At 46.4% G+C, this 22,620-nt stretch overlaps 2 protein-coding genes across 3 annotated transcripts in view; one reads left to right on the top strand and one right to left on the bottom strand.

Moving 5' to 3' along the window:
- Positions 1–5,777: 5,777 nt before the first annotated feature.
- TAF13 (TATA-box binding protein associated factor 13) lies at positions 5,778–19,617 on the bottom strand. The gene is made up of 4 exons (XM_068270932.1): positions 19,524–19,617; positions 17,242–17,320; positions 10,592–10,689; positions 5,778–6,136 (listed from the first exon to the last, which is right to left on the bottom strand). The coding sequence occupies exons 1-4, from the start codon at positions 19,548–19,550 to the stop codon at positions 5,966–5,968; spliced, it is 375 nt and encodes a 124-aa protein (XP_068127033.1). The 5' UTR covers positions 19,551–19,617; the 3' UTR covers positions 5,778–5,965.
- A 57-nt stretch (positions 19,618–19,674) lies between these two features.
- Positions 19,675–22,620, top strand: part of NDC80 (NDC80 kinetochore complex component) — a 38,113-nt gene continuing 35,167 nt past the window's right edge. Inside the window, exon 1 of one of the 2 annotated variants that reach the window (XM_068270931.1) lies at positions 19,675–19,828. The gene's annotated coding sequence lies outside the window, so the exon portion shown is untranslated. Of the gene's footprint in view, positions 19,834–22,620 lie in introns of both variants that reach the window. The other variant, XM_068270930.1, reaches the window with a different exon arrangement.

The raw sequence follows: 22,620 nt of genomic DNA, 5'->3' as shown, positions 1-22,620 counted from the left end.
TCCAGAGGAAAGTACAACACCAGCCTGCTCCCTCACATATCCCTGCTGATCCAGAGGAAGGCACAACACCAGCCTGCTCCCTCACATATCCCTGCTGATCCAGAGGAAGGCACAACACCAGCCTGCACCCTCACATATCCCTGCTGATCCAGAGGAAGGCACAACACCAGCCTGCTTTCTCACATATCCCTGCTGATCCAGAGGAAGGCACAACACCAGCCTGCTCCCTCACATATCCCTGCTGATCCAGAGGAAGGCACAACACCAGCCTGCTCCCTCATATATCCCTGCTGATCCAGAGGAAGGCACAACACCAGCCCGCTCCCTCACATATCCCTGCTGATCCAGAGGAAGGCACAACACCAGCCTGCTCCCTCATATATCCCTGCTGATCCAGAGGAAGGCACAACACCAGCCTGCTCCCTCATATATCCCTGCTGATCCAGAGGAAGGCACAACACCAGCCTGCTCCCTCACATATCCCTGCTGATCCAGAGGAAGGCACAACACCAGCCTGCTCCCTCACATATCCCTGCTGATCCAGAGGAAGGCACAACACCAGCCTGCACCCTCACATATCCCTGCTGATCCAGAGGAAGGTACAACACCAGCCTGCACCCTCACATATCCCTGCTGATCCAGAGGAAGGCACAACACCAGCCCGCTCCCTCACATATCCCTGCTGATCCAGAGGAAGGCGAAAAATCCTTACAAGGCATGGTCCACTTAGTTCCAAAAGGGCTAATTGGGTATTGGAGCGCAGTCGCACATAAAATGCTGCAACAATTGGGAAAAAGACCTCCTAAAAAAAACCGCACCAAACTGTTTTATGCCAAATATATATGTCACATCTTTATTTGAAACTACCTGAAACTACTATAAAAACATTTAAAATCACATATCATAGAGGTAGGGAAAAAAAATAACTAAATATTATCCAATAACAATATTATATATACAGAGCTCAATAAGAGGGAACAAAGTGTCAATAGTATAAAGTGCACAGTGCAAACCAGATTACCTGTTACAATAGAACTGTAAACAATACAGTACAAAAATACAAAAAGTTATCAATAGTGAAAGTGGGGCAAGGACCACCACAAAGACCGTGTGAATAGAAAATTAAAGTGCAGTGCAAAACAATAAGTCCATGTGCAATAGATAAGGAGTAAACTAGAGCCGCACAATATAGTAAAATATAAGTATGTTCCACAACGGGGAACAATAGGAGTGAAAGGGTAGAGATAAAGGTGTAAAAAGACCCTCAAGGCGAGCCCGTGGGTGCCCTTACCTGCTGCTATCGCGATTCGCTGTAAACGGCTTCCTCAAAGCTGAAATGTAGAAAATACTGAGGAGATTGCAATCACTCCTGTAGAATCCTCTCCTTCGACTTGCATTAGCCTAAGGGCTCAAACCCACTAGCAGCCTTTTCTATGCACTAGTGATTTGAGAAGCTCATGCTAATGCAATGCTATGGGGGATTTTTATAAAATCACATCACTCAAGTGGGATCACACCCATAGCATTACATTAGCAAGAGCTTTTCAATCACAAAGCGCTCAGAAAAGTGCTGCTAGTGGGTTCCAAGCCAAACACGTGGCTGAAACTGCAACTTCCCCCCCCCCCCCGAAAAAAAAAATTTGCTGTGGGTCACTAAGTGTATTAAAAAAAAAAAAAAGACAATCTATCCTATAGTATTCAATATTTTGAAAATGGACCAGAAAAATCAGCTAACAATTTTTTTTCCCAATAACTGTTAGTTTTTATGGGAGAACTAAAAAAAAAGTGATTTTTTTTTTCTTAATATCACGGGCACATATGGAGGTGATTATTATGAACATAGCAACAATGAAGAGTTTTAGGGGCCCTGGTGCAGTTGCAATCTCTCCATTCCCTATTGCTATGCCACTTTCCCTCACTACAAAAATAAACACAATCTGCCAATCTGCCTGTCACAGAGCTGTCACCCACAGCTGTTACAATTGCTGTAAATCTCCACACTAATAAAAAACAAGTCTGATCTCAGCAGTTCCAGCGATATGAGGCAATTAAAGAGGAACTCCAGTGAAAATAATGTAATAAAAAAAGTGCTTCATTTTTACAATAATTATGTATAAATGATTTAGTCAGTGTTTGCCCATTGTAAAATCTTTTAAATCCCTAATTTACATTCTGACATTTATTACATGGTGACATTTTTACTGTTGGCAGGTGATGTAGCTGCTGCTTGCTGTTTTGGCAGTTGGAAACAGCTGTAAACAGCTATTTCCCACAATGCAACAAGGTTCACAGACAGGAAACTGTCAGGCGTACCATGGTCCTCAGAGTTTCTTGTGGGAGGGGTTTCACCACAATATCAGTCATACAGCGCCCCCTGATGGTCTGTTTGTGAAAAGGAATAGATTTCTCATGTAAAAGGGGGCATCAGCTACTGATTGGGATAAAGTTACATTCTTGGTCACGGTTTTTCTTTAAGTCTCTGAATAGAAATGTTACAGCTGATTCCCTGAGCGCATCTGCGTTGAGCGCTGTAATAACAGCGCAGGAGATTTGGGCGCAGCCGGCGCCACCATAGGCCGTAATAGGAATTTCAGCTATAGCGGTGCACAGGGAGTAACTTTGATAGTGACAGTTTCTTAGACCCCTTTTTTCACAAGCCACATTTCCAGGGGTGTAACAACACTTTGCTGGGCCCCCAAGCTAAGAGAACATCATGAAGCCTCCTGCAGAACTCCCACACGCCGGGGGATGGGGGGGGGAGGTCGCTCCTCTTCCCTTGCAGAGGCAGAGTGAGCGCAATGGGGTGCCGTGTAAAAAGATTTGCCTGCACCATTCCAATCGGGTCTCCTCTGGAGTTCTGACAGTTTTGCTCTGCTGCGTGCCCAACTCCCTATGCATGTCATGTAATCAGGAGCCAGAGGGGGCAGCATAGAGCAAGTGGCTGCTGGTAGGAAGGATAGACCAGATGCATGTCATGTAATCAAGAGCAAGAGGGGGGAGCATAGAGCAAATGGCTGCTAGGAGGAGGAATAGACCAGATGCATTTCATGTAATCAAGAGCCAGAGGGGGCAGCATAGAGCAAATGGCTGCTTGGAGAAGGAGGTGGTGACCAGATGCATGTCATGTAATGTAATCAGCAGCCAGAGGGGGCAGCATAGAGCAAATGACTTCTGGGAGGAGGTGATCAGATGCATGTCATGTAATCAGCAGCCAGAGGGGGCAGCATAGAGCAAATGGCTGCTTGGAGGAGGAAGTGATCATATGCATGTCATGTAATCAGGAGCCAGAGGAAGCAGCATAGAGCAAATGGCGGCTTGGAGGAGGAGAAGGTGACCAGATGCATGTCATGTAATCAGGAGCCAGAGGGGGCAGCATAGACACATTGGCAGCTGTGAGGAGAAGTATCCATCATGCCCCTGATGAGTCATAGAAAGTGACGAAACCAGTAGGGCTGGGATGTGCGAATGTGGAATGCAGAAGTGAGGCAACGTTGGTGTCTGGAGCCTGGTGGTACTGTGCAGCCGAGACCCAGCCAGAAGGCCCACGATTGGGGTGGAGCCCGGGAAACTTCAGCACAATTTTTCATATTGAATCCAATACAGATGGTTGTTTTGGATTCAATACAAAAATATGAATCTGCCACCTATACTAAAATAAAAAAAAATTAATAAAAATGATAATAATAAATATATATATATATATTATTTTTTTTTATATTGTACGCATGCTTGCGGGCAGCTTGCAAAACCGCAACTTGCAAGCAGTTTGCTAAAATGCTTACAATATAAAGAAACGCTTAAAAAAAAAATTGTACTGCTTTTGGTACAAAAATTGCAGGGAAATGAAAAGCTGGGGAGGTGAAGTTGAGCTGCTTCATAGTATTATCTGATATTGGGGGCTCCTAGACCACCTCCAGAACGTGACAAAACAGGTCTTTATGGACTCTTAGTTTTTCAAAATAAAATTTAAATTTGTAGGTCTTGTAAAAATATTATTTAGGCTACAGACTGAAAGTGAGGGAAATAAATCACTGTTAGGTAAAATGAAATGCTTTGGAAGTGCCCCAAGTTACTGTATTTTTTGGACTATAAGGGTGGCCATACATGGTACAATTTTTTCATACAATCTTACCATTTCTATGTAGTATAAGGGTAAATTAAGTGAATATACTGAAAGGATAATATAGGAAGTTCCCTTGTATTACATAGAAATGGTAAGATTGTATGAAAAAAATTGTACCATGTATGGCCACCATAAGACTCACCTTTTCTCCCCCAAAAGGGGGGGAAACAGTCACTGTGTCTTATAGTCCAAATGCAGGGAGTTCCTGACTTGTGAACGCTGCCAATATGAATTTCCAACCCACCGCAATGTCGGGGAATCCCTGTACTGTGCCCATGCAGAGGAGGACACAAGGGGGGGGACAGATGAGGACACAAGGGGGACAGAGGAGGACACAGGGGGACAAAGGGGCATAGAGGAGGACACAAGGGGGACAGAGGAGGACACAGGGAGACAGAAGAGGTACAAAAGGGGCATAATCCACAAGATGCCCCTTCACCATAGATGCACCAGGTTTAGTTTATATTTTTTTTCCCCTGGTTTTTGTCCTCTACACCTAGTTGCTTCGTATGGTCAGGTGCATCTTGTAGTCCGAAAAATACGGTATATAGATATTGGAAAACTATTGTAGACTTTTTTAGACCATGTTTGCAAGATTCACATAAAAAGGAATGAACCAACTTCTGTGCTAGGGTATGTGCCACAGCTTGTCACCTGACCAATCACACTGAGTCACCTGAACAATCACACTACACTCATCCAACCAATCAATTTACTCTCAGCCGACCAACCCCACCAGCAAACAAGCCGAGTCGCGGACTAATAGGTATGTGTGGTAGCCAGCTGTGCGCGACACTTGACTGTTTTGTGGCAGGGAAAATTCTGCACAAGTGTAGTTAAAGACTAAACAGAATGCTACAAGCCATGGGAGAGCGATGGAGTGGAGCATGTGGTCAGGACTGCACATGTGCAGTAGTTTGCGTCTCAGCCGTGGACAGTTGCACAACGGAGGGGACCAGAACGATGCAATACAGGGGGCTGAATGAAGCTCCAGGTAAGTAAAAATCATCTTGTCCTTTCATCTTAGTTACAGTTAGGATGAAGAAAGATTTCTGCCCATAGAGGAAATCCTGCTGAATGTGAGAAACATTGGCATCCCTGGCTTAATTGGATTTGGTAAAAGGTAGCTGGGCCTTAGGTGTGTGGCTTTTCAACCTTAAAGGCACGTACACATGCCATACTTTTTCAAACGACGAGCCCATCAGACCTTCCTGCGGGGCGGTCTTTCTGCTGACAGTTGCACGCGACTGTACAAGCTGTCGGCAGACTGATAAGTCAAAGTGGCTTAGTCAACAACAGTATTATCAGTTTGCCGACAGCTTATACACACGTGCAACTGTCGGCAGAACGACTGCCCTTGAAAAAGTACGCCGCGTGTACGCGCCTTTAGGCTGTATCCTGGCTGCACCTCTTATCTGGAGTAGAGAATTGATATTCTTGGTGCTCTGCATGTATAAGTGGCAAGCTTATTGTGGTACCCGTATATACTGATGCTGAAGCTTTGCCTGTGCCGTTACCTTTATTTGCAGTTTACAAAAAAATAAAAAATGTAGTAAAAGGGAGGCATTGTTTTAAGCCACAACGGATGCTTGCAGGCAGATGAAGATACGACATTGACCAAACTACCCACCAATATAAGAAATATAAAACTGCATTAATGACAAATCAATCATTTATTAGCTTAATATTTACATATAACTAATTAATAAAAAAACAACCCCCCCCCCCAAAACACAGGAAGAACACAAACATTCTTGCACACACCAGTTGACACCATCATAGCGTATAACGTCTCTATTAGAAAGCAAGTGCTGCATTGGCCAGAGAGTGGCGGAGGGACGCTCAGGAACCGTAGTTTGCCTCATCGAACGCCTTCCTGGCACGTTTCAGCTCTTCGTTCATGGTGAGCAGATCCTTCACTCTGGCAAACTTGCGGGGATCCTTCCTTATCAGGAACACGATGTCCTCCACCTGCACCCGACCCTGTCGGCCAATGGACATGGCCTTGTGTGTCTGCAGGGAAACATAACAGAACATTAGCTCATACACGACGCTGCCGGCTAATGGACATGGCCTTGTGTGTCTACAGGGAAAACAACATAACATAAGACATCTCGTACACGACCCTGCCGGCCAATGGACATGGCCTTGTGTGTCTACAGGGAAAAACAGGATGATAACCCTAGAATATCGCAGCTCTGTCACTGCACTGCCTCTGAACCGACAAAGCAGAGTTATCCGGAATGCCCCTGAGCCTCTCTTCCGGACCCCCAATGCCTGCTGCCATATCTGCAGTCACACCTGGGAGACCAGAGAACTTTAAGAGACACTGAAGCAAAAAATAGATAAAAAAAAAAGAATGGATGATTGGTATGTGTAGTACAGCTAAAAAATAAAACATTAGGAGCAGAGACATAAGTCTAATATTGTTTCCAGTACAGAATGAGTTAAGACACTCCAGTTATCTATTTAGCATGCTGACTAGTGGGTAAACTGCTAATATTATAGAATGATGCAACGTTATAAAAATAACTATATAACTGAAAATAAAAAGATGAAAATATTTTCTTTGCTACTAATATTCTAGTAATTATCCGTACTACCCAACCAATTCATATCACATTTTTTTTTTTGCTTCATTGTCTCTTTAAAAAGAAAATGTAATCCGGGATTGAACTTTATCCCAATCAGTAGCTTGATATCCTCTTTGCGACGCGAAATCTTGACTTTTTCTCAAATAGGTCATCGGGTAAAGGGGGAGGGACAGTATGGCTGAGATTGTGGTGAAGCCCATCCCAGTGTGATCTCATGACCATGGCCCTGACAGTTTCCTCTGAGCCTTTTTGCATTGTTGGAAATTACAGCGGTTTCCAACTGACAAGCAACCATTATCTCCCTCTGTGCATAATTATATCTATAAAAAAACAAAAAACAAAGGCTTGTGCCTTGTGCATTGTTAGGGGGCGCGTTTATAGATATTGGCAGTTAGTATTGCTTGTTTGTTGTAATGTCTGCTAGCATTAACCACTTAAAGTGAACCTCCAGACTAAAAATCTACTCAGCAGAACTGAAAAGGCTTGGTGTTTCTTTAGAGGCGGGTTTCCATTGGCGAAGTGATGCGAGTGTGGCTACGCAGCCGCATCGCATCACTTCCGCCACCGGCCACATCACTTCCGCATCTCCGATGCGGAAGTGTATTGAGGAGATGGGACATGGCTGCGGGTGGATGCGGCCGTGTGAAAATCTGCTGCATGCTGCAGATTATCGAATCGCACTGCTCCACACATCATGCACGCAGTGGAAACTGTTCCACTGGCGTGCATGTGTTTCAGCACACCTGCGGTGCGATGCGGCTATGTAGCCGCATCACACCACTCCTAGCGGAAACGAGCCCTAACAGTTTCACAGCATCAGAACATTGTTTTTCTTATAGAAGTCTCATTTTTAGCTGCATTATTAGCTGAGCTCCGCCCCATCAAAGAAAACTGCCCAGGCTTTTTTCCCCTGATGCTGTGCAAAGCATGATGGTATTTCCTATGTTGTTATTCACATTGCCTAGCTGGGAGGGGTGATCAGGACACAGGACAGTTGGAACTGTATCTCATGCTCCCTGTCACCTCCTTTCAACCAAAAAGATGGCCTTATGCCCTTATGAAATCACAAACCTTTGCCTGTTCTTTAAAAACAGGGTGAGTAAGAGATTATATTACCTATCTATTTTAATTAACATAACTAATGTAACTTAATGACAGTATGTTTGTTTAGGCTGAAGTTCCTCTTTAAAGAGACTCTGAAGCGAGAATAAATCTCACTTCAGAGCTCATAGTTAGCAGGGGCATGTGTGCCCCTGCTAAACCGCCGCTATCGCGCCGCTAAACGGGGGTCCCTTCACCCCCAAACCCACCCCTGCATACCTTGGTCATAGATTTGGTCGTTCATGGAGGCAGGGCTAACGGCTGCAGCCCTGCCTCCAGTCGCGTCTATCAGCGGCGCATCGCCACCTCTCCCCCGCCCCTCTCAGTGAAGGAAGACTGAGAGGGGCGGGGGAGAGGCGGAGATACGCACTGACAGACGCGCGTGGGGCCGGGCTGCGGCGGTTAGCCCTGCCCCAACCAGGAAGAGGGGATGCGCTGCATGGAGGGGGATTTGGGGGTGAAGGGACCCCCGTTTAGAGGCACGATAGCGGCGGTTTAGCAGGGGCACACATGCCCCTGCTATCTATGAGGTCTGAAGCGAGATTTATTCTCGCTTCAGACTCTCTTTAAGCCCGCAGGGTTGTTTATTTTTTGCATCTGAGCAACTTTCACCTCCCATTCATTTGCCAATAACTTTATCACTACTTATCACAATTATGTGAACTATATCTTGTTTTTTCCGCCACCAATTAGCCTTTCTTTGGGTGGTACATTTTGCTAAGAGCTACTTTACTGTAAATGCATTTTAAGAGGAAGAATAAGAAAAAAAAAACTGAAAAAATGCATTATTTCTCGGCCATTATAGTTTTAAAATAATACATGCTTCCATAATTAAAACCCACGTATTGTATTTGCCCATTTGTCCCGGCTATTACACCGTTTAAATTATGCCCCTATCACAATGTTTGGCACCAATATTTTAGTTGGAAATAAAGGTGCATTTTTTTCAGTTTTGCGTCCATCCCTAATTACAAGCCCGTAGTTTATAAAGTAACAGTGTTATACCCTCTTGACATAAATATTTAAAGAGTTCAGTCCCTATATTCAGTAACTATTTATGTCTTTTTTTATTGTAATTTTTTTTTCTTTTTATTACAACAAAAAAAAATAATTGGGGCGTGTGGGAGGTAATGAGTTAATGTATAATGTAAAACTAGGTATTTATGAAAAATGTTTTTGGATGTAGTTTTACTATTTGGCCACAAGATGGCCACAGTAATTTTTTGTTCATGCGACCTGTAAGCGTCCGGAAGTACGAGAGCTGCAGACCCCCCAAATCCCCGGGCAAACATCCACGACCAACTTGGTCGTGGATTTTGCTGCCCTGAGAGGCTGAGCTATGAGCTGTAGCTCTGCCTCTCCTGCTGTCAATCGCCGCGTGGATCACCGCCTTTCCCCGCCCCTCTCTATGAAGGAAGAGTGAGAGGGGCGGGGAGAGGCGGCGATCCGCCGCGATTGACATTAGAAGAGGCAGAGCTGCAGCAGAGAGTTCAGTCCCTTCCAGGAAGCGCCGGCCTTAGCCCCCCCCCGGGGATTCGGGGGGTCTGCAGCCCTCGTTTTTTGCCGGGGAAGAGGCGGTTTATCGCTGATGAGAGCTCTGAAGCGAATGGGAAGGTAAGTTTAGCAATTTTTGTTCGCTTCAGACTCTCTTTAAAGCCAATGGTTACCTATCTAAACATCAAAAAGTCAGATACTCACCTAAGGAGAGGGAAGGCTCGGTCCTAATGAGCCTTCCCTCTCCCCTCCCGGTGCCGCGCTGGCTCCCCCGTTCGCGTCCGCCGCCGCAGGGACTTCGGAGGTCTTAGGGAGCACTCGGGCTTCCGAAGACGGGCCGCTCCATACTACACACACGCGAGTGCGTCATAAAGGGCGCTCGCGCATGCGTAGTATGGAGCGGCCCGTCTTCGGGAGCCCGAGTGCTCCCGAAAGCTCCCGAAGGCTGCGGAAGTGGCAGTATTTGACCGAACTGGTCAAATACTGTCACGGGGGATCCTGCGCGGGACCGGGCACCGGGAGAGGAGAGGGAAGGCTCATTAGGACCGAGCCTTCCCTCTCCTTAGGTGAGTATCTGACTTTTTGATTTTTATAATGGTAAACATTCACTTTAAGCTATAAAATAGAACCAAAATGAATGTCAGTACAACTGTGCCACCTAGTGGTCAAAAGGGGAGGGAGCAATGGATGTAAACGTCCCTGCAGTTTAGATTACTCGGCTCCCATTGTTTGTGGAGGTAGACAAGTGGGGCCCAATAACCGGCATCTGGGGGGGGGGGGGGGGCATTCAGGGGGCTGAGGGGGAAATGTTGGCTAAATGTGCTAAGATTATTGAATCTGTTGTTGCAATTAGAGCCTACAGGAATTACAAATATAATAATGATTTGTCCCAACTTCAACATCCCAACTTCTTCGCTGCAAGAGCAATGCAAATCATCTATGTAGGCTTGCACAATTCATGAGATGGAACGTGGTGCGCCGGAAATATCTAAATCACCACAATGCTGAATTCACGGCGCGGGAACAGGACGGCTGCAGGGAGCTAGAAGAAGCCCCAGGTAAGTTAGACTGCTTTTTTTCCCCCAACTTGAGGTTCCCTTTAAGAAGCTGCCTGAAGGGACTGCAGTGATCTTGTCTTCGGTTGCTTTTTTTATGATTTCTCCCAGATAACATGATAAACAATTTACACACAGGGAATACTTGGAAATGATTTAAAATGTTCTTTTATGTAACTAAGAGTATTTACTGAAATGTTATGACATATCTAGCACACGCTTACCATCTCTGTAATAAATTCTATCACCAGATCCTCCAGGATATCCACAGACTCTGTATATGGGTTCTGGTCATCTCCGAAACCGTACATCATACACCTCACTGTAGGAGATAGAAGACTGTCAGTATATTGACCATCATAAACATTACCAGAGAGAGAACATTGTCAGTACAAGAAAAAAAAAGTACAACCAATTAGATACCTGCATTTAACTGCAAAAGCATAAATCCTCCAGGATAGGAAAAAACTGCATTTTACTCACAAGAACAAGTTCTATCCCTTTTTCTGAAGCATATATAATAATGATTGCAGATACCATAATTAAACAGAACCTGATGTGAGAGGTATATGGAGGCTGCCATATTTATTTCCTTGTAAACAATGCCAGTTACCTGGCAGCCCTGTTGGTCTTCTGCCTTTAGTAGTGTCAGAACCCTATAACAAGCATATCAGTCAGGTGAGTTAGAGCCTAGGTTCTCAACATGTGGTACGCGTACCACAGTGGGTACTTCTGATGGTTCTGGGGGGTACTTGGGCTTTATATACTTAACCAAGAATAACACATTTAGAGTTTCAGAAAATCATGAATCTTATTTAACCTATTGGGGACCGCCGCAGGTTGAATCAACGTCCAGATGGTGGTACAGTTCTGACCGGACGTTGATTCAACGTCCGCGCTAAAGAACCGCTCCCGACGCGATCGTGCGCACCCGGAGGGAGAGATTAAACTGTCATATGACAGCTGGCATCTCCCCTCAGTGATCAGCAGCCATCGTGTATGGCTGCTGATCACGTGATCACTACGATCGCCGTCGGATCGTAGTGATCACTTTGACAGCGGCGGCGGCAGGGGGAAAAGAAGAGGATCCACTCACCTCCCTGCCGTTCCAGCGACGATCGGCGCCCCCTCCGCTCTGGCCGGCATCTCTGCTCCGTCTGACGTCAGCGCCGGGTTCCGGCTTGACGACGTCATCAAGCCGTGACCCGACCTGAGCGTCATTTGGAGTGGAGATGCCGGCCGGAGAAGAAGGGGGCTACTGCGGCTCATCGCTGGAGCCTGGAAGGTAAGTGATGGCTGCCAGCTACAGGGGGGACACTTGCCACCATGGAGGGGACACTGCCCAGCCAGCCACAGACGGGATCCGGCTGCCTGACCCCCCCAAACGCGCGCACACCCCTCCGCCGCAAAATGCCCTGGTCCTTAGTTAGGCGGCCGGTCCCGAAGTGGTTAAACAACACCAAATTAGTGATTTAGCTAATTAAAAGCAATAGTAAATGCTCGGAAATGGTTTAGAAGCAATTATAATGTACTTCGATTAAATCTAGATTTGTCAAGGGGTACTTGTGATAATGTTTACTATGCTAGGGGGTACTTGGTGAGTACAGGGTTTTAAAAGGGGAGCATACTAGTAAAATGTTGAGAAACACTGAGTTAGAGTACCTGATCTGCTGCATGCTTGTTTAAAGTCTATGGCCAAAAGTATTAGAGGCAGACGATCAACAGGATTGCCAGGCAACTGGAATTGTTTAACAGGAAATAAATATGGCAGCCTCCACATCCCTCTCACTTCAGGTTCCCTCTAATAAATATATAAAGGACCGTGACAAAGGGCTCTATTCATAAAAAACTTGTGGCGTAAATACTCGTAGAGGTAAAATACCGCAGCGGCATTTTACACTTCTGGGTGGTCATTCAAAAAAATCTTGCCAGCTGCGATGCAAGAGCGGAGATCTCCCGCTGAAAGCTGGCGGTAAGCTGTCGGAAGGCATGCGGAAACACTTCAGCCGGCAGAGTCCCTCCGTGCACTGCTCTCTCTGGGAGGTCTGTCCCATTCACTTGTATGTAATCCGCAAAATCAGAGGAAGCGGTATTTCCCGTCCACATACCGCTTCCTCTAATCTTTATGAATGGCCCTTTTGTTACTTTTTTCTAGATAAATCTAGAAAAACACTGGAGAAGGCGGAAATATCTCGCTCTGCTGGGGGATTGTAGATTTTCATGCGGGAACAGTTTTTATGAATGCCCACTTTGCTAAATGGTCGGGAAAGTCCGCTGCTTTGAGCGGAAAACTTGCGGTAACCTTTTATGAATAGAGCCCAAAGCGGTAGAAGCCGCAAACCTGTTGCCAGGATAACTGGGGATGGACGGATTGGCACTAGTGGTGATTAGTCTTCACAGATACACGGACGTACTGGGCAAGATAGCAAAGGAACCTGTGCATGCACATGACATGGATACAGATTCCCAGGGGAATTATTAGGTAGGATGTTATAAACCATAATTCCTGTACCAGCACCTGTAAAGCCTGCTACACACTTTCAATAATGATTGGCCAATCACAGACCAAATGCATCACCTCCATGTAATATGAGGGTGAACAGATGCTGATTACTAGGTGCAGTTTGTTAGATAAACCCTCATACTACATGGAGGTGGTAACGTTGGTCAGTGATTGGCCAATCATAAGTGAAAGTGTGTACCAGCCTTGTATATCTGTATGAATCCAGTCAGGGTTACAAAGTCCAGCCTAAATGGTTTTTAAATTCTTTTTATGCATTTTTTCAATGGGATGTGAATATTCAAATAAACTTTATCTATTTCATTATTAATTACAGCATCTCTGATGATTATTGAATATGCCTCAGGAGAAAAAAAAAAAAAAAAAAAGCATGGAACTTGTTCTTGTGAGTAAAACAATGTCTGTACAAGAACCATCAGTACAGGGCGCTCAATCACACCGGAGTGTAAAGCTCTGAATTAAGATCCAGTACTACAGAATACTATACTTTATGTGATTGAGTGTGACAATTTGTGGCATAGTAAACTTCTGGTATAATAAACTACTTGGTAGGCCTGAACGATTTTAGGAAAAAATTTAATTGAGCGATTTCTGTCTGAAATTGCGATTTCGATTCTATTCACGATTTCCTTCAAATCAAGCTTTGTTCCCCCTCTGTCCCCTTGTATCTATTTGTGCCCCCTTTGCCTCTTTATGCCTCCTCTGGGTCTCTCTCTTGCCCCCTTTGTGTCTCTGTGCCCGCTCTGTTTCTCTCTGTGTCTCCCTCTGTGCCCGCACTGTCTGTGTCCGCTCTGTGCCTCCTCTGTCCTCCAAGCTGAATCAGTTCTGGACATAGCTTCAAGCACGAGTCCAGCGATGCCCATCTCCACTTCGCCTCCTGCCGGTTCTAATGCACAGAATACTTCCTGTATGTCATGTGACATAGAGTAACCCAGACTTTTGCCAAGCATCAGAGCCGGCAGACGATGATAGATGGAGAGCGTTGGACTCGAGCGGTAGGTATGTCCAAGGCTGCGGGCCGCACGCACCGGGACTTTGGGGAGGTTTGCAGCCATTTCTTCAAACTTCCCCATTTGGAAATTATGTGATCGCGATAATTGTCACTTTGACGATTCCGAAATTGTGATGTTGGTGATCACGATTTCGGTTTAAATTCGATTTATCTTTCAGCCCTACTACTTGGCCTGGTTCTTTGGTCATTAAAAGTTATGCGGCCTGTTTATAAAATCAGCGATCAGCTTCATAAATTTGCATATATTCAGCAGTGGTGCTCTGGGAGACATCTCGAGCTCACTCCAACCTGAATTATCGCAAATTCTTTCTGTTTTAGGAAAGCAAATTTTTGTTTTTCTTAACATCTTAGTAAGGGGGCTTTTAGGACCATTGTAGTCCCTTACACACTCCAATGAGTTCTGGGTCACCATGAGCTTGCTGGTTAGTCTGTACCTCTCGGTTTACAAGCCCTACTCCATAGAGCCAAATTAATACATGCCATGCACTGATGAGGATCAAACAATCCGAAACAGTCTGTATGCATGTTGGATTATTATGGCTCTGTACAATTTAACAAGCTGACACATCATTGCATTCCAGCGGCTCTGGAGGTGTGTTTAGCTTCTAAGGGTACAATGGTTAATTTGCATATATTCAGCAGTGGTGCTCTGGGAGACATCTCAAGCTCACTCCAACCTGAATTATCGCAAATTCTTTCTGTTTTAGGAAAGCAATTTTTTGTTTTTCTTCATAAATAAGGGATTGCCACTCTCCCTGTTATCACCGCTACAATTGCCATATTATAAAGCAGTGATCAGCCCAAATGCAATCACCAAATTGAGGAATAGCTTCTGCTGCAGTGAATACCTGTTATAGTGTTAGACCTGGCAGATCTCTCGTCTTCCTCCAGCCCCTATACCCCAATCTAACGCAGCAGTCTTCGCCCTATGTGGCGCATTACCGCGTGAACAGGAGGCGATGAGATAGCACCTACCCGACTACGGTTACACCCAGGCCTTAATGCGCAAGGTATAGAGGCTGAGGCTGGGAAGTCAGGAGTACCACCACAACCACTAAGCAAGACAATGTGGCTGGGTAATATCAGACAATAGTGCAGGATGCACTTGTGGAGGAGACTACACAGATCACAGCAGAAGTAGTAAACAAGAAAAAAGGAGCAAGATTGCTCAGAGCGACCGCAGCTCTGAGCTTCCGATAACCGCCACAATAAAACAAAACACAATGGTTGCTCAGAGCGACCGCAGTGCCGAGCATCTGATGTCCACCACACTGAATAGTCAAGGACAGACAAACAGGAAGGAATGCTTGCCAATCTAATTTCTACCACAGCGATAGCAAACATTTACACAAACAAGATAGAACAAGAAGGGGCGTAACTAATAGCAACCGCAGCTATAGTCACGTCCACAGGATCAGAACTTAGCAGGATTGCTAGCCAATCACTACGCAGTGATGGTTACGTCCAGAATGGAAGGACTATGACATCCACAGAATCAGAACTAGCTGGAGCACTAATCGCCACCTCAGTGATGGCTGCATCCAGACGAGCAGGTCTGGAAGGACTTTGCTTTTTGCCCACACAAGTACAGCAACCGTCCACAAGAGAGCAAGACAAAGCAACACAATGCCAGATAATACACAATTGAAACATGGGACCATGCAGACAACTATGGCAGAGCAGAACGCTATGATAGGGCAAGGTATCAGAGGAGGAGGAGGCTTTTCCATGAACATCACCCAATGAGAGCAGGCATGCAAATTCCAACACAGCCGAATGGTAATCACTCAATCCTGTGTTCGTCTGATTGAAGACTGCAGGCTGATTACAGATGGATAGAACTCTCATTACAAATGCATGCAACATTTTGCAGCAATATGCATGCAGGGAATTCAGGGCTGTCTGGCAGCAATTCAGCTGCAGCAAGCCAATAGGTGGACTCATGACAACATCCTGAGCTGCTCTGAACTGCAGAGTGATTGCAGATGGCAATGACACTCAGTGCGAATGCAATCAAAACTATGCAACTGAATGCATGCAGAGAAATCAGAACCGCCTGGCTGCAGTTCCACCGCAACCAACAGGACGCGCTACAGGAGAGACCGTTATGCTACGTACACACATGCGACAACGATCGTTCGTTGAGAACGACGAACAAACTTTTAATTGATGAAAGAACGACCTATGTAAAGATAGTTTTAAAAGGTGTGTAACGATCTGATCGTTAGAACGAACGTTACATCACGTAAAGCAACTATTGCGCCTGCGCATAAAAATGAGAAGTTTCATGGAGAAATTGTGAAATGCGCATGTCAAGCCTAGTACGAACGACCGTTTCCAACGATGTACTACTTTTGCAAACGATCGTCGTTGGTTAAAATCCGCCGAGACAGAACTTTCTTTTGTAGCGATTTGGCTCGTTCGTCGTTTGCCTTAATAGTCGGTGGTTCGTTTTTTGTAACGATCGTTGTTGGTAAAGATCGGGGAACGATCGTTACAAACGACTGTAGTCGCATGTGTGTACGCACCTTAACAATGCCCTTGTCTTCAGTGGAGAAGTACTGTGCGGGTTTCTTTTCAAACACAAACAAATGACTGTCTGAGCGCTGCTATAGCCGTAATTTGCATTACGGCCTATGGGGGTGCATGGTGCGCCCAAATTTCCTGAGCCCCCTTTGCCTGTCTCGACACAGATCCCCTTTCTCAATGTAAAAGCAGCTCAAGTTAATCAACATTGCTATTCTTTGTAAACAGGCTCCTATTTATTTCTATTACTGAGATGATGCGAGACTATACTGGATCTTTAATTAAACTTTAACAGATGCCGAATGTCTTTATTCTCAATCAAAACACCCCTGAACCAGGAACAACCCCCCTCCCCCCCAAAAACTGAAGTCCATGGGGGGGGGGGGGGGGGGGCTAGATTACCTACTCTATAGCTCCCTAATACTGCTCATTGTTCTCGGGTTACCCCCATCCTGTTCACAATCAACGGAATCCTCCAGCCAAATATAAAAAACGGGATGCTCACCCCAGCTGTGGCGCGTGTCTCTGAACTGCGCAGGCGCAAGTTGCAAACCGTGCAAGTGCAGCAATAGCTCATTCACAAGTGGTATTTTATCATTTAAAAGTTCACTGAGGGCTCTTTTACACTATATGCGATTCATATTTTTTAATGCGATGAAAAAGTCCTGCATGCTTTGTTTTTTCAGCAATTTTCTTCCTGTGCTGCTGGCATCCAGTGATCATCAAAAATCGGAATTGCGATTTACAGTATAAAAGAAACCTCATATTGATAGCATCCTGTACTTGTTGAAACAAAGGCACTGCGACCAACTTACACTCCTTAGAGAATAGCCTCTTCCGTCTGCCGGGTCCTCCCTCAGCTCCGCCTGCAACGTCGTCAGCCTCCTCCTCAAACTGGGAAAGGGGGAAAAGACAATTAGAAAATAGAAATGGAAACCCCACTAGTGACTGTAAAGTTGGACAGTTACCTTTTTGCAAAGTTATATACATGCAATTGTAATACATAATTAAAAACTTTAAAGGATTAGTGATTTATATTGCATATAGTGTATAAAGCATACCTGTTCTCGTGCAGATCAGTACAGTTGTATGTTTACCAATCATGGTGCATCACAGTACTAAACTGTACCTCCTGCCCAGGGGGTCTCAGAACCATGTTCCCCCCTAATGCACAAACATAGAGAGGTCATCTCTTATCTACCCACAGAGACAAGAGGGGGAATACTAATGACGGAGAGCAGGACACAGCAACCCCGAGCTACGATTACAGAAGCCCCACTTTCTGGCTTCCAGGTGCTCCTGGTAAAGTGCCAAGACGATGACACGTGTGGGGTTACCAAGTGCCACCAAAGGCTTTCTACCTTAAAGAGAGTCTGAAGTAAGAACTAGAAAAAACAAAACAAAAACATAGATACTTACCTAAGGAGAAGAAACACTCTGGGTCCTATAGAGCCTTCTCGTTACTCTCAGTCTGCTCGTTCCAGCGCTGTCACCTCCGTTCAAATCTCCCACCAGGGGAGGCTCCATACTGTGCATGCGCTAGTGTTCACTCGGGCTCCCGAAGACTTCTGCAGCCTCCGAAACATCAGTCAGATACTGCTAACAGGGGAGCCAATGGTGGAGCAGGAGAGGAATGGGAAGGCTCTATAGGACCCAGTGCCTTCCCTCTACTTAGGTATCTGTTTTTTGTTTTTAATTTCTCGCTTCAAAACTCCCTTTAATCAACTATAAAGTTAGACGGGTCAGATTTGAGCCTCGCCATCTGAATCGCATTCCAGTTCAATTCAGACGACATGCTGAAGTTTTCCGCAGCGCGCATACGAATCCCTACATATGCAGAGTTGACGAGCATACAGAAGAAGCGGCTCTGGACAAGCACAGAGGAAAACATACGCTGGCTTGACTGGTACGCTGGAAAGTCAGAACATCGCTTCTGGATTATCCAGAGCCTTCCCTCTACTTAGGAGAGTACCCAAACTGGGCACAACCCCCCCCCCCCCTTTTCAGGCTTATTTTTAAGCTATTTTCTGTGTTACCAGTTAACCTATCTGTAGGATTTTGGGAATGAAGGAGGGGGGGGGGGGGGGCACTGGGTATCAGAGGGAAACCCACAAGGAGGAGAACATACAAACACCCTGCAGAAAGAGTCCTGGCCCAGTGGGAGCCTCAGCATTGCAAGGAGAGATTACTATCCACTATGTCACCCAGGCAGCAGGATAAGAGCCTCAAGGTGCCCATACACTTACACGATTTCCCACCGATAGACAGCAGATTCGATCACTGTGATCGAATCTGCTGTGAAATCGATGCGTGTATATGCTGACCGATCGACCAATTTCCATCCAAAATTGATCGATCCCATCGATCTGTCCACATGGAAAATTTCACTCAATTGCCGGCAAGTCGGGAGTGCGTCGATAACGGCGTTTGAATGTCCGACAACTGACGTTAGCGGCAATACATTACCTGTTCCGCCGGCGCGTGTCCCCGCTGTCCCTTCTGCGCGCTGGGCTCCGGCTGGCTTCACTTACTTCCTGTTGGGGAAAGTTTTAACGGTAAAGCGCCCTCTACTGTTTAAACTTCCCCCGACAGGAAGTAAAGTGAAGCCCGGAGCGGAGAAGAGACAGCGGAGACCGGGGGACTCGCGCCGGCTGGATCAGGTAATGTATGCGGGGGGGCAGCTCCATAGATTGTGAATCAGTTTCATAGTGAAATCGATTAAAAATCTGTTTGCAGTAAAGGCAGCCAATAGATCCCTCTGATCAGATTCAATCACAGAGGGATCTATCTGCTGGACGATCTGGTGGTAATTGACCAGTGTATGGCAGCCTTCAGCCTGATGACAATGGGCAGTCAGCACAGACATCAGCTGCCACATCCTGGGATAACTCTCTGGGGGGGGGACATTCGGGAGCTCTGCCCATCAGAGGTAAGGGAGTCTCTGCTGGGAACCATCTGTCCCCCATAATCCTCCTCTTACAAGCCTGTCTCTATTACCTCATATAGCATTAGCAGTACAGGCCCCTCCCACACACTACGTCACATTACTGCTTCATGTCACTTATTACTATCTTTCAGTCATGAATTATCATCTCACCGTCTGATCCTCGTCCTCATCCGCCATGTCTCTTCTCCACAAACTTCCTGTTGCTCCTCACGCACTTCCGGGAGCAGCAATAGGGCGTCCTCTGCCCACGTGACCAGCGAGGAGGGCGGGGCCGTCACGGTGCTGCGCAGCTCAAGCTGGGAGAGGAGGCGTGGTTCAGTCACGTGACGCGCAGGCGCTGCATTTAAACCACTAACCGCTGTGTGAGGGCTGAACTGTGTTGTGTAGGCAGTGCTGGGCCTAGGAGTTGACAATCTACTGACACAGGATTTTCTCCGCTTCACCGGACACACAGGGTGCGGTGAGTGGCGGGGATCGGGGGATGCTAGCCAAGCCGAGGAGGCGCCATGGGTGACTACAATGCTCAGCAACTCCCGCACCCTCTGCAGTGTCTGTGTGCCCATCAGACCTGTCTGTAATGGAGTAACTTACAACAATGTCCTCATCTATAGTGCAGCATTTATTTTACGGGTGTCGTGTACAGTATTAGCTGTTACTCTGTGCCTGTACTTATAGTAAACTAGCTGCAGTGTGTGCTGATCTCTGCTGCCTCCAGTATGTACAGTATAAGCTGTTACTCTGTGCCTGTAATGACAGTAAACTAGCTACAGTGTGTGCTGATCTCTGCTACCTTCAGTATACACAGTATAAGCTGCTATGCTTTGCCTGTACTGATAGTACTCTAGCTGCAGCATGTGCTGATCTCTGCTACCCCCAGTATGTACTCTGTGCCTGTACTTATAGTAAACTAGCTGCAGTGTGTGCTGGTCTCTGCTACCTCCAGTATGTACAGTATAAGCTGCTACTCTGTGCCTGTACTGATAGTAAACTAGCTGCAGCATGTGCTGATCTTTGCTACCTCCAGTATGTACAGTGTAAGCTGCTACGCTTTGCCTGTACTGACAGTACTCTAGCTGCAGTGTGTGCTGGTCTCTTCTACCCCCAGGATTTATAGTATAAGCCATGCCTGGGCAAACTTTGTGTGGCATTGGCTGCATTTTACAGGCCGCGTTCCTAGCATGCCTGGCCTCCGCTCTCTCGCCCTCCCTCCCTGCAGAGTCATAAGTGGACAGTTAGCGTGGGTTAACTCGCCTACATCGTGCTTCCTGCACCATGTCGCCATAGTAACAGGCCACCACATGACATGCCAGCGTGTCATGTGACGGCCTGTTACTATCAGGGGTGTGGAGTTTGTACAAAAATCTTCAGACTCCTTAGTTTTTGAAACCTCTGGGTATTGAAAATGGCCTTGACTCCGACTCCTTAGTCTAATACTTAACAGGGCTGAGAATTTTGTTCAAAAATCATCTGACTCCTCAGTTTATGAAACCACTGAATCCGGGTGCCCAAAATTGCTCTGACTCCACAGCCCTGGTTACTATGGAGATGTGGTGCAGGAAGTGCTCTGTAGGTGAGTTAACCCTTGCTTATAGCCCACTCATGAGTCTGCAGGGGGGGGGGGGGGGGAGAGAGAGAGAGAGGAATCGGTGCCAGATGTACAGTGCACATGGGCCGAATGCAGGCCATAGTTTGCCTAGCGCTGGTATAAGCTGTTACTCTGTGCCTGTACTGATAGTAAACTAGCTGCAGCATGTGCTGATCTTTGCTACCTCCAGTATGTACAGTGTAAGCTGCTACGCTTTGCCTGTACTGACAGTACTCTAGCTGCAGTGTGTGCTGGTCTCTTCTACCCCCAGGATTTATAGTATAAGCCATGCCTGGGCAAACTTTGTGTGGCATTGGCTGCATTTTACAGGCCGCGTTCCTAGCATGCCTGGCCTCCGCTCTCTCGCCCTCCCTCCCTGCAGAGTCATAAGTGGACAGTTAGCGTGGGTTAACTCGCCTACATCGTGCTTCCTGCACCATGTCGCCATAGTAACAGGCCACCACATGACATGCCAGCGTGTCATGTGACGGCCTGTTACTATCAGGGGTGTGGAGTTTGTACAAAAATCTTCAGACTCCTTAGTTTTTGAAACCTCTGGGTATTGAAAATGGCCTTGACTCCGACTCCTTAGTCTAATACTTAACAGGGCTGAGAATTTTGTTCAAAAATCATCTGACTCCTCAGTTTATGAAACCACTGAATCCGGGTGCCCAAAATTGCTCTGACTCCACAGCCCTGGTTACTATGGAGATGTGGTGCAGGAAGTGCTCTGTAGGTGAGTTAACCCTTGCTTATAGCCCACTCATGAGTCTGCAGGGGGGGGGGGGGGGGGGGGGGAGAGAGAGAGAGGAATCGGTGCCAGATGTACAGTGCACATGGGCCGAATGCAGGCCATAGTTTGCCTAGCGCTGGTATAAGCTGTTACTCTGTGCCTGTACTGATAGTAAACTAGCTGCAGTGTGTGCTGATATCTGCTACCTCCAGTATGTACAGTATAAGCTGTTACTCTGTGCCTGTACTAATAGTAACAAGCTGCAGTTTGTGGTTATCTCTGCTGCATCCAGTATAAGCTGCACTGATAGTAAAATAGCTGCAGCATGTGCTGATTTCTGCTGGTCATTTGGTCCATTTTCAAGCTACGTAAACTTGCATCAACTCATTGCATTGTTTGCTTCTCATTGATGACCCTTATTACAGACCATAAAACTCCAGCATGGCAGCGAAACTGTTCTGAGTGCTTTGTACAGTGACAAAAGTCAGAAGTTCAAGATAAGGGCAAAAAAAACCCTTCATCTGAGATGCTAACTAGGGCTGAGCGCCTGATCAGTGGCAAGACTATCTTTAGATCACCAGAGTGGCGGTTTTCGCTGCCGCTGGTACCTTCTCTGCTCCCAGCCCCCTCCTCCAATAAGTTCTGATCGGCCTCGCGCACTGTTGTGTAGTGAGCTGCTGTGAAGTAACGTGTTGCCTAGTAAAATGGCAGCTGCCAGGAAGTGATGCCATACTTCCTGTTACAGGCCCCGATGTTACGGTTGGCAAACAATCATTACTGCTCACTGCGCGGCAATGCGGTGAGGCCGATCAGAACTAACTGGTGGAGGGGGGCCGAGAGCAGAGCAGGTACCAGTGGTGGCGAAGGGGATCTAGCTATATACACTGTTTGGGGGGATCTGGCTATATACACTAAAGGAGATCTGGTTG

Source organism: Hyperolius riggenbachi, chromosome 2, assembly GCF_040937935.1.
Source record: "Hyperolius riggenbachi isolate aHypRig1 chromosome 2, aHypRig1.pri, whole genome shotgun sequence".
Taxonomy (NCBI): domain Eukaryota; kingdom Metazoa; phylum Chordata; class Amphibia; order Anura; family Hyperoliidae; genus Hyperolius; species Hyperolius riggenbachi.
The sequence above is the reverse complement of the archived record's forward strand: the minus strand, read 5'-3'. Positions and strand labels throughout refer to the sequence as shown.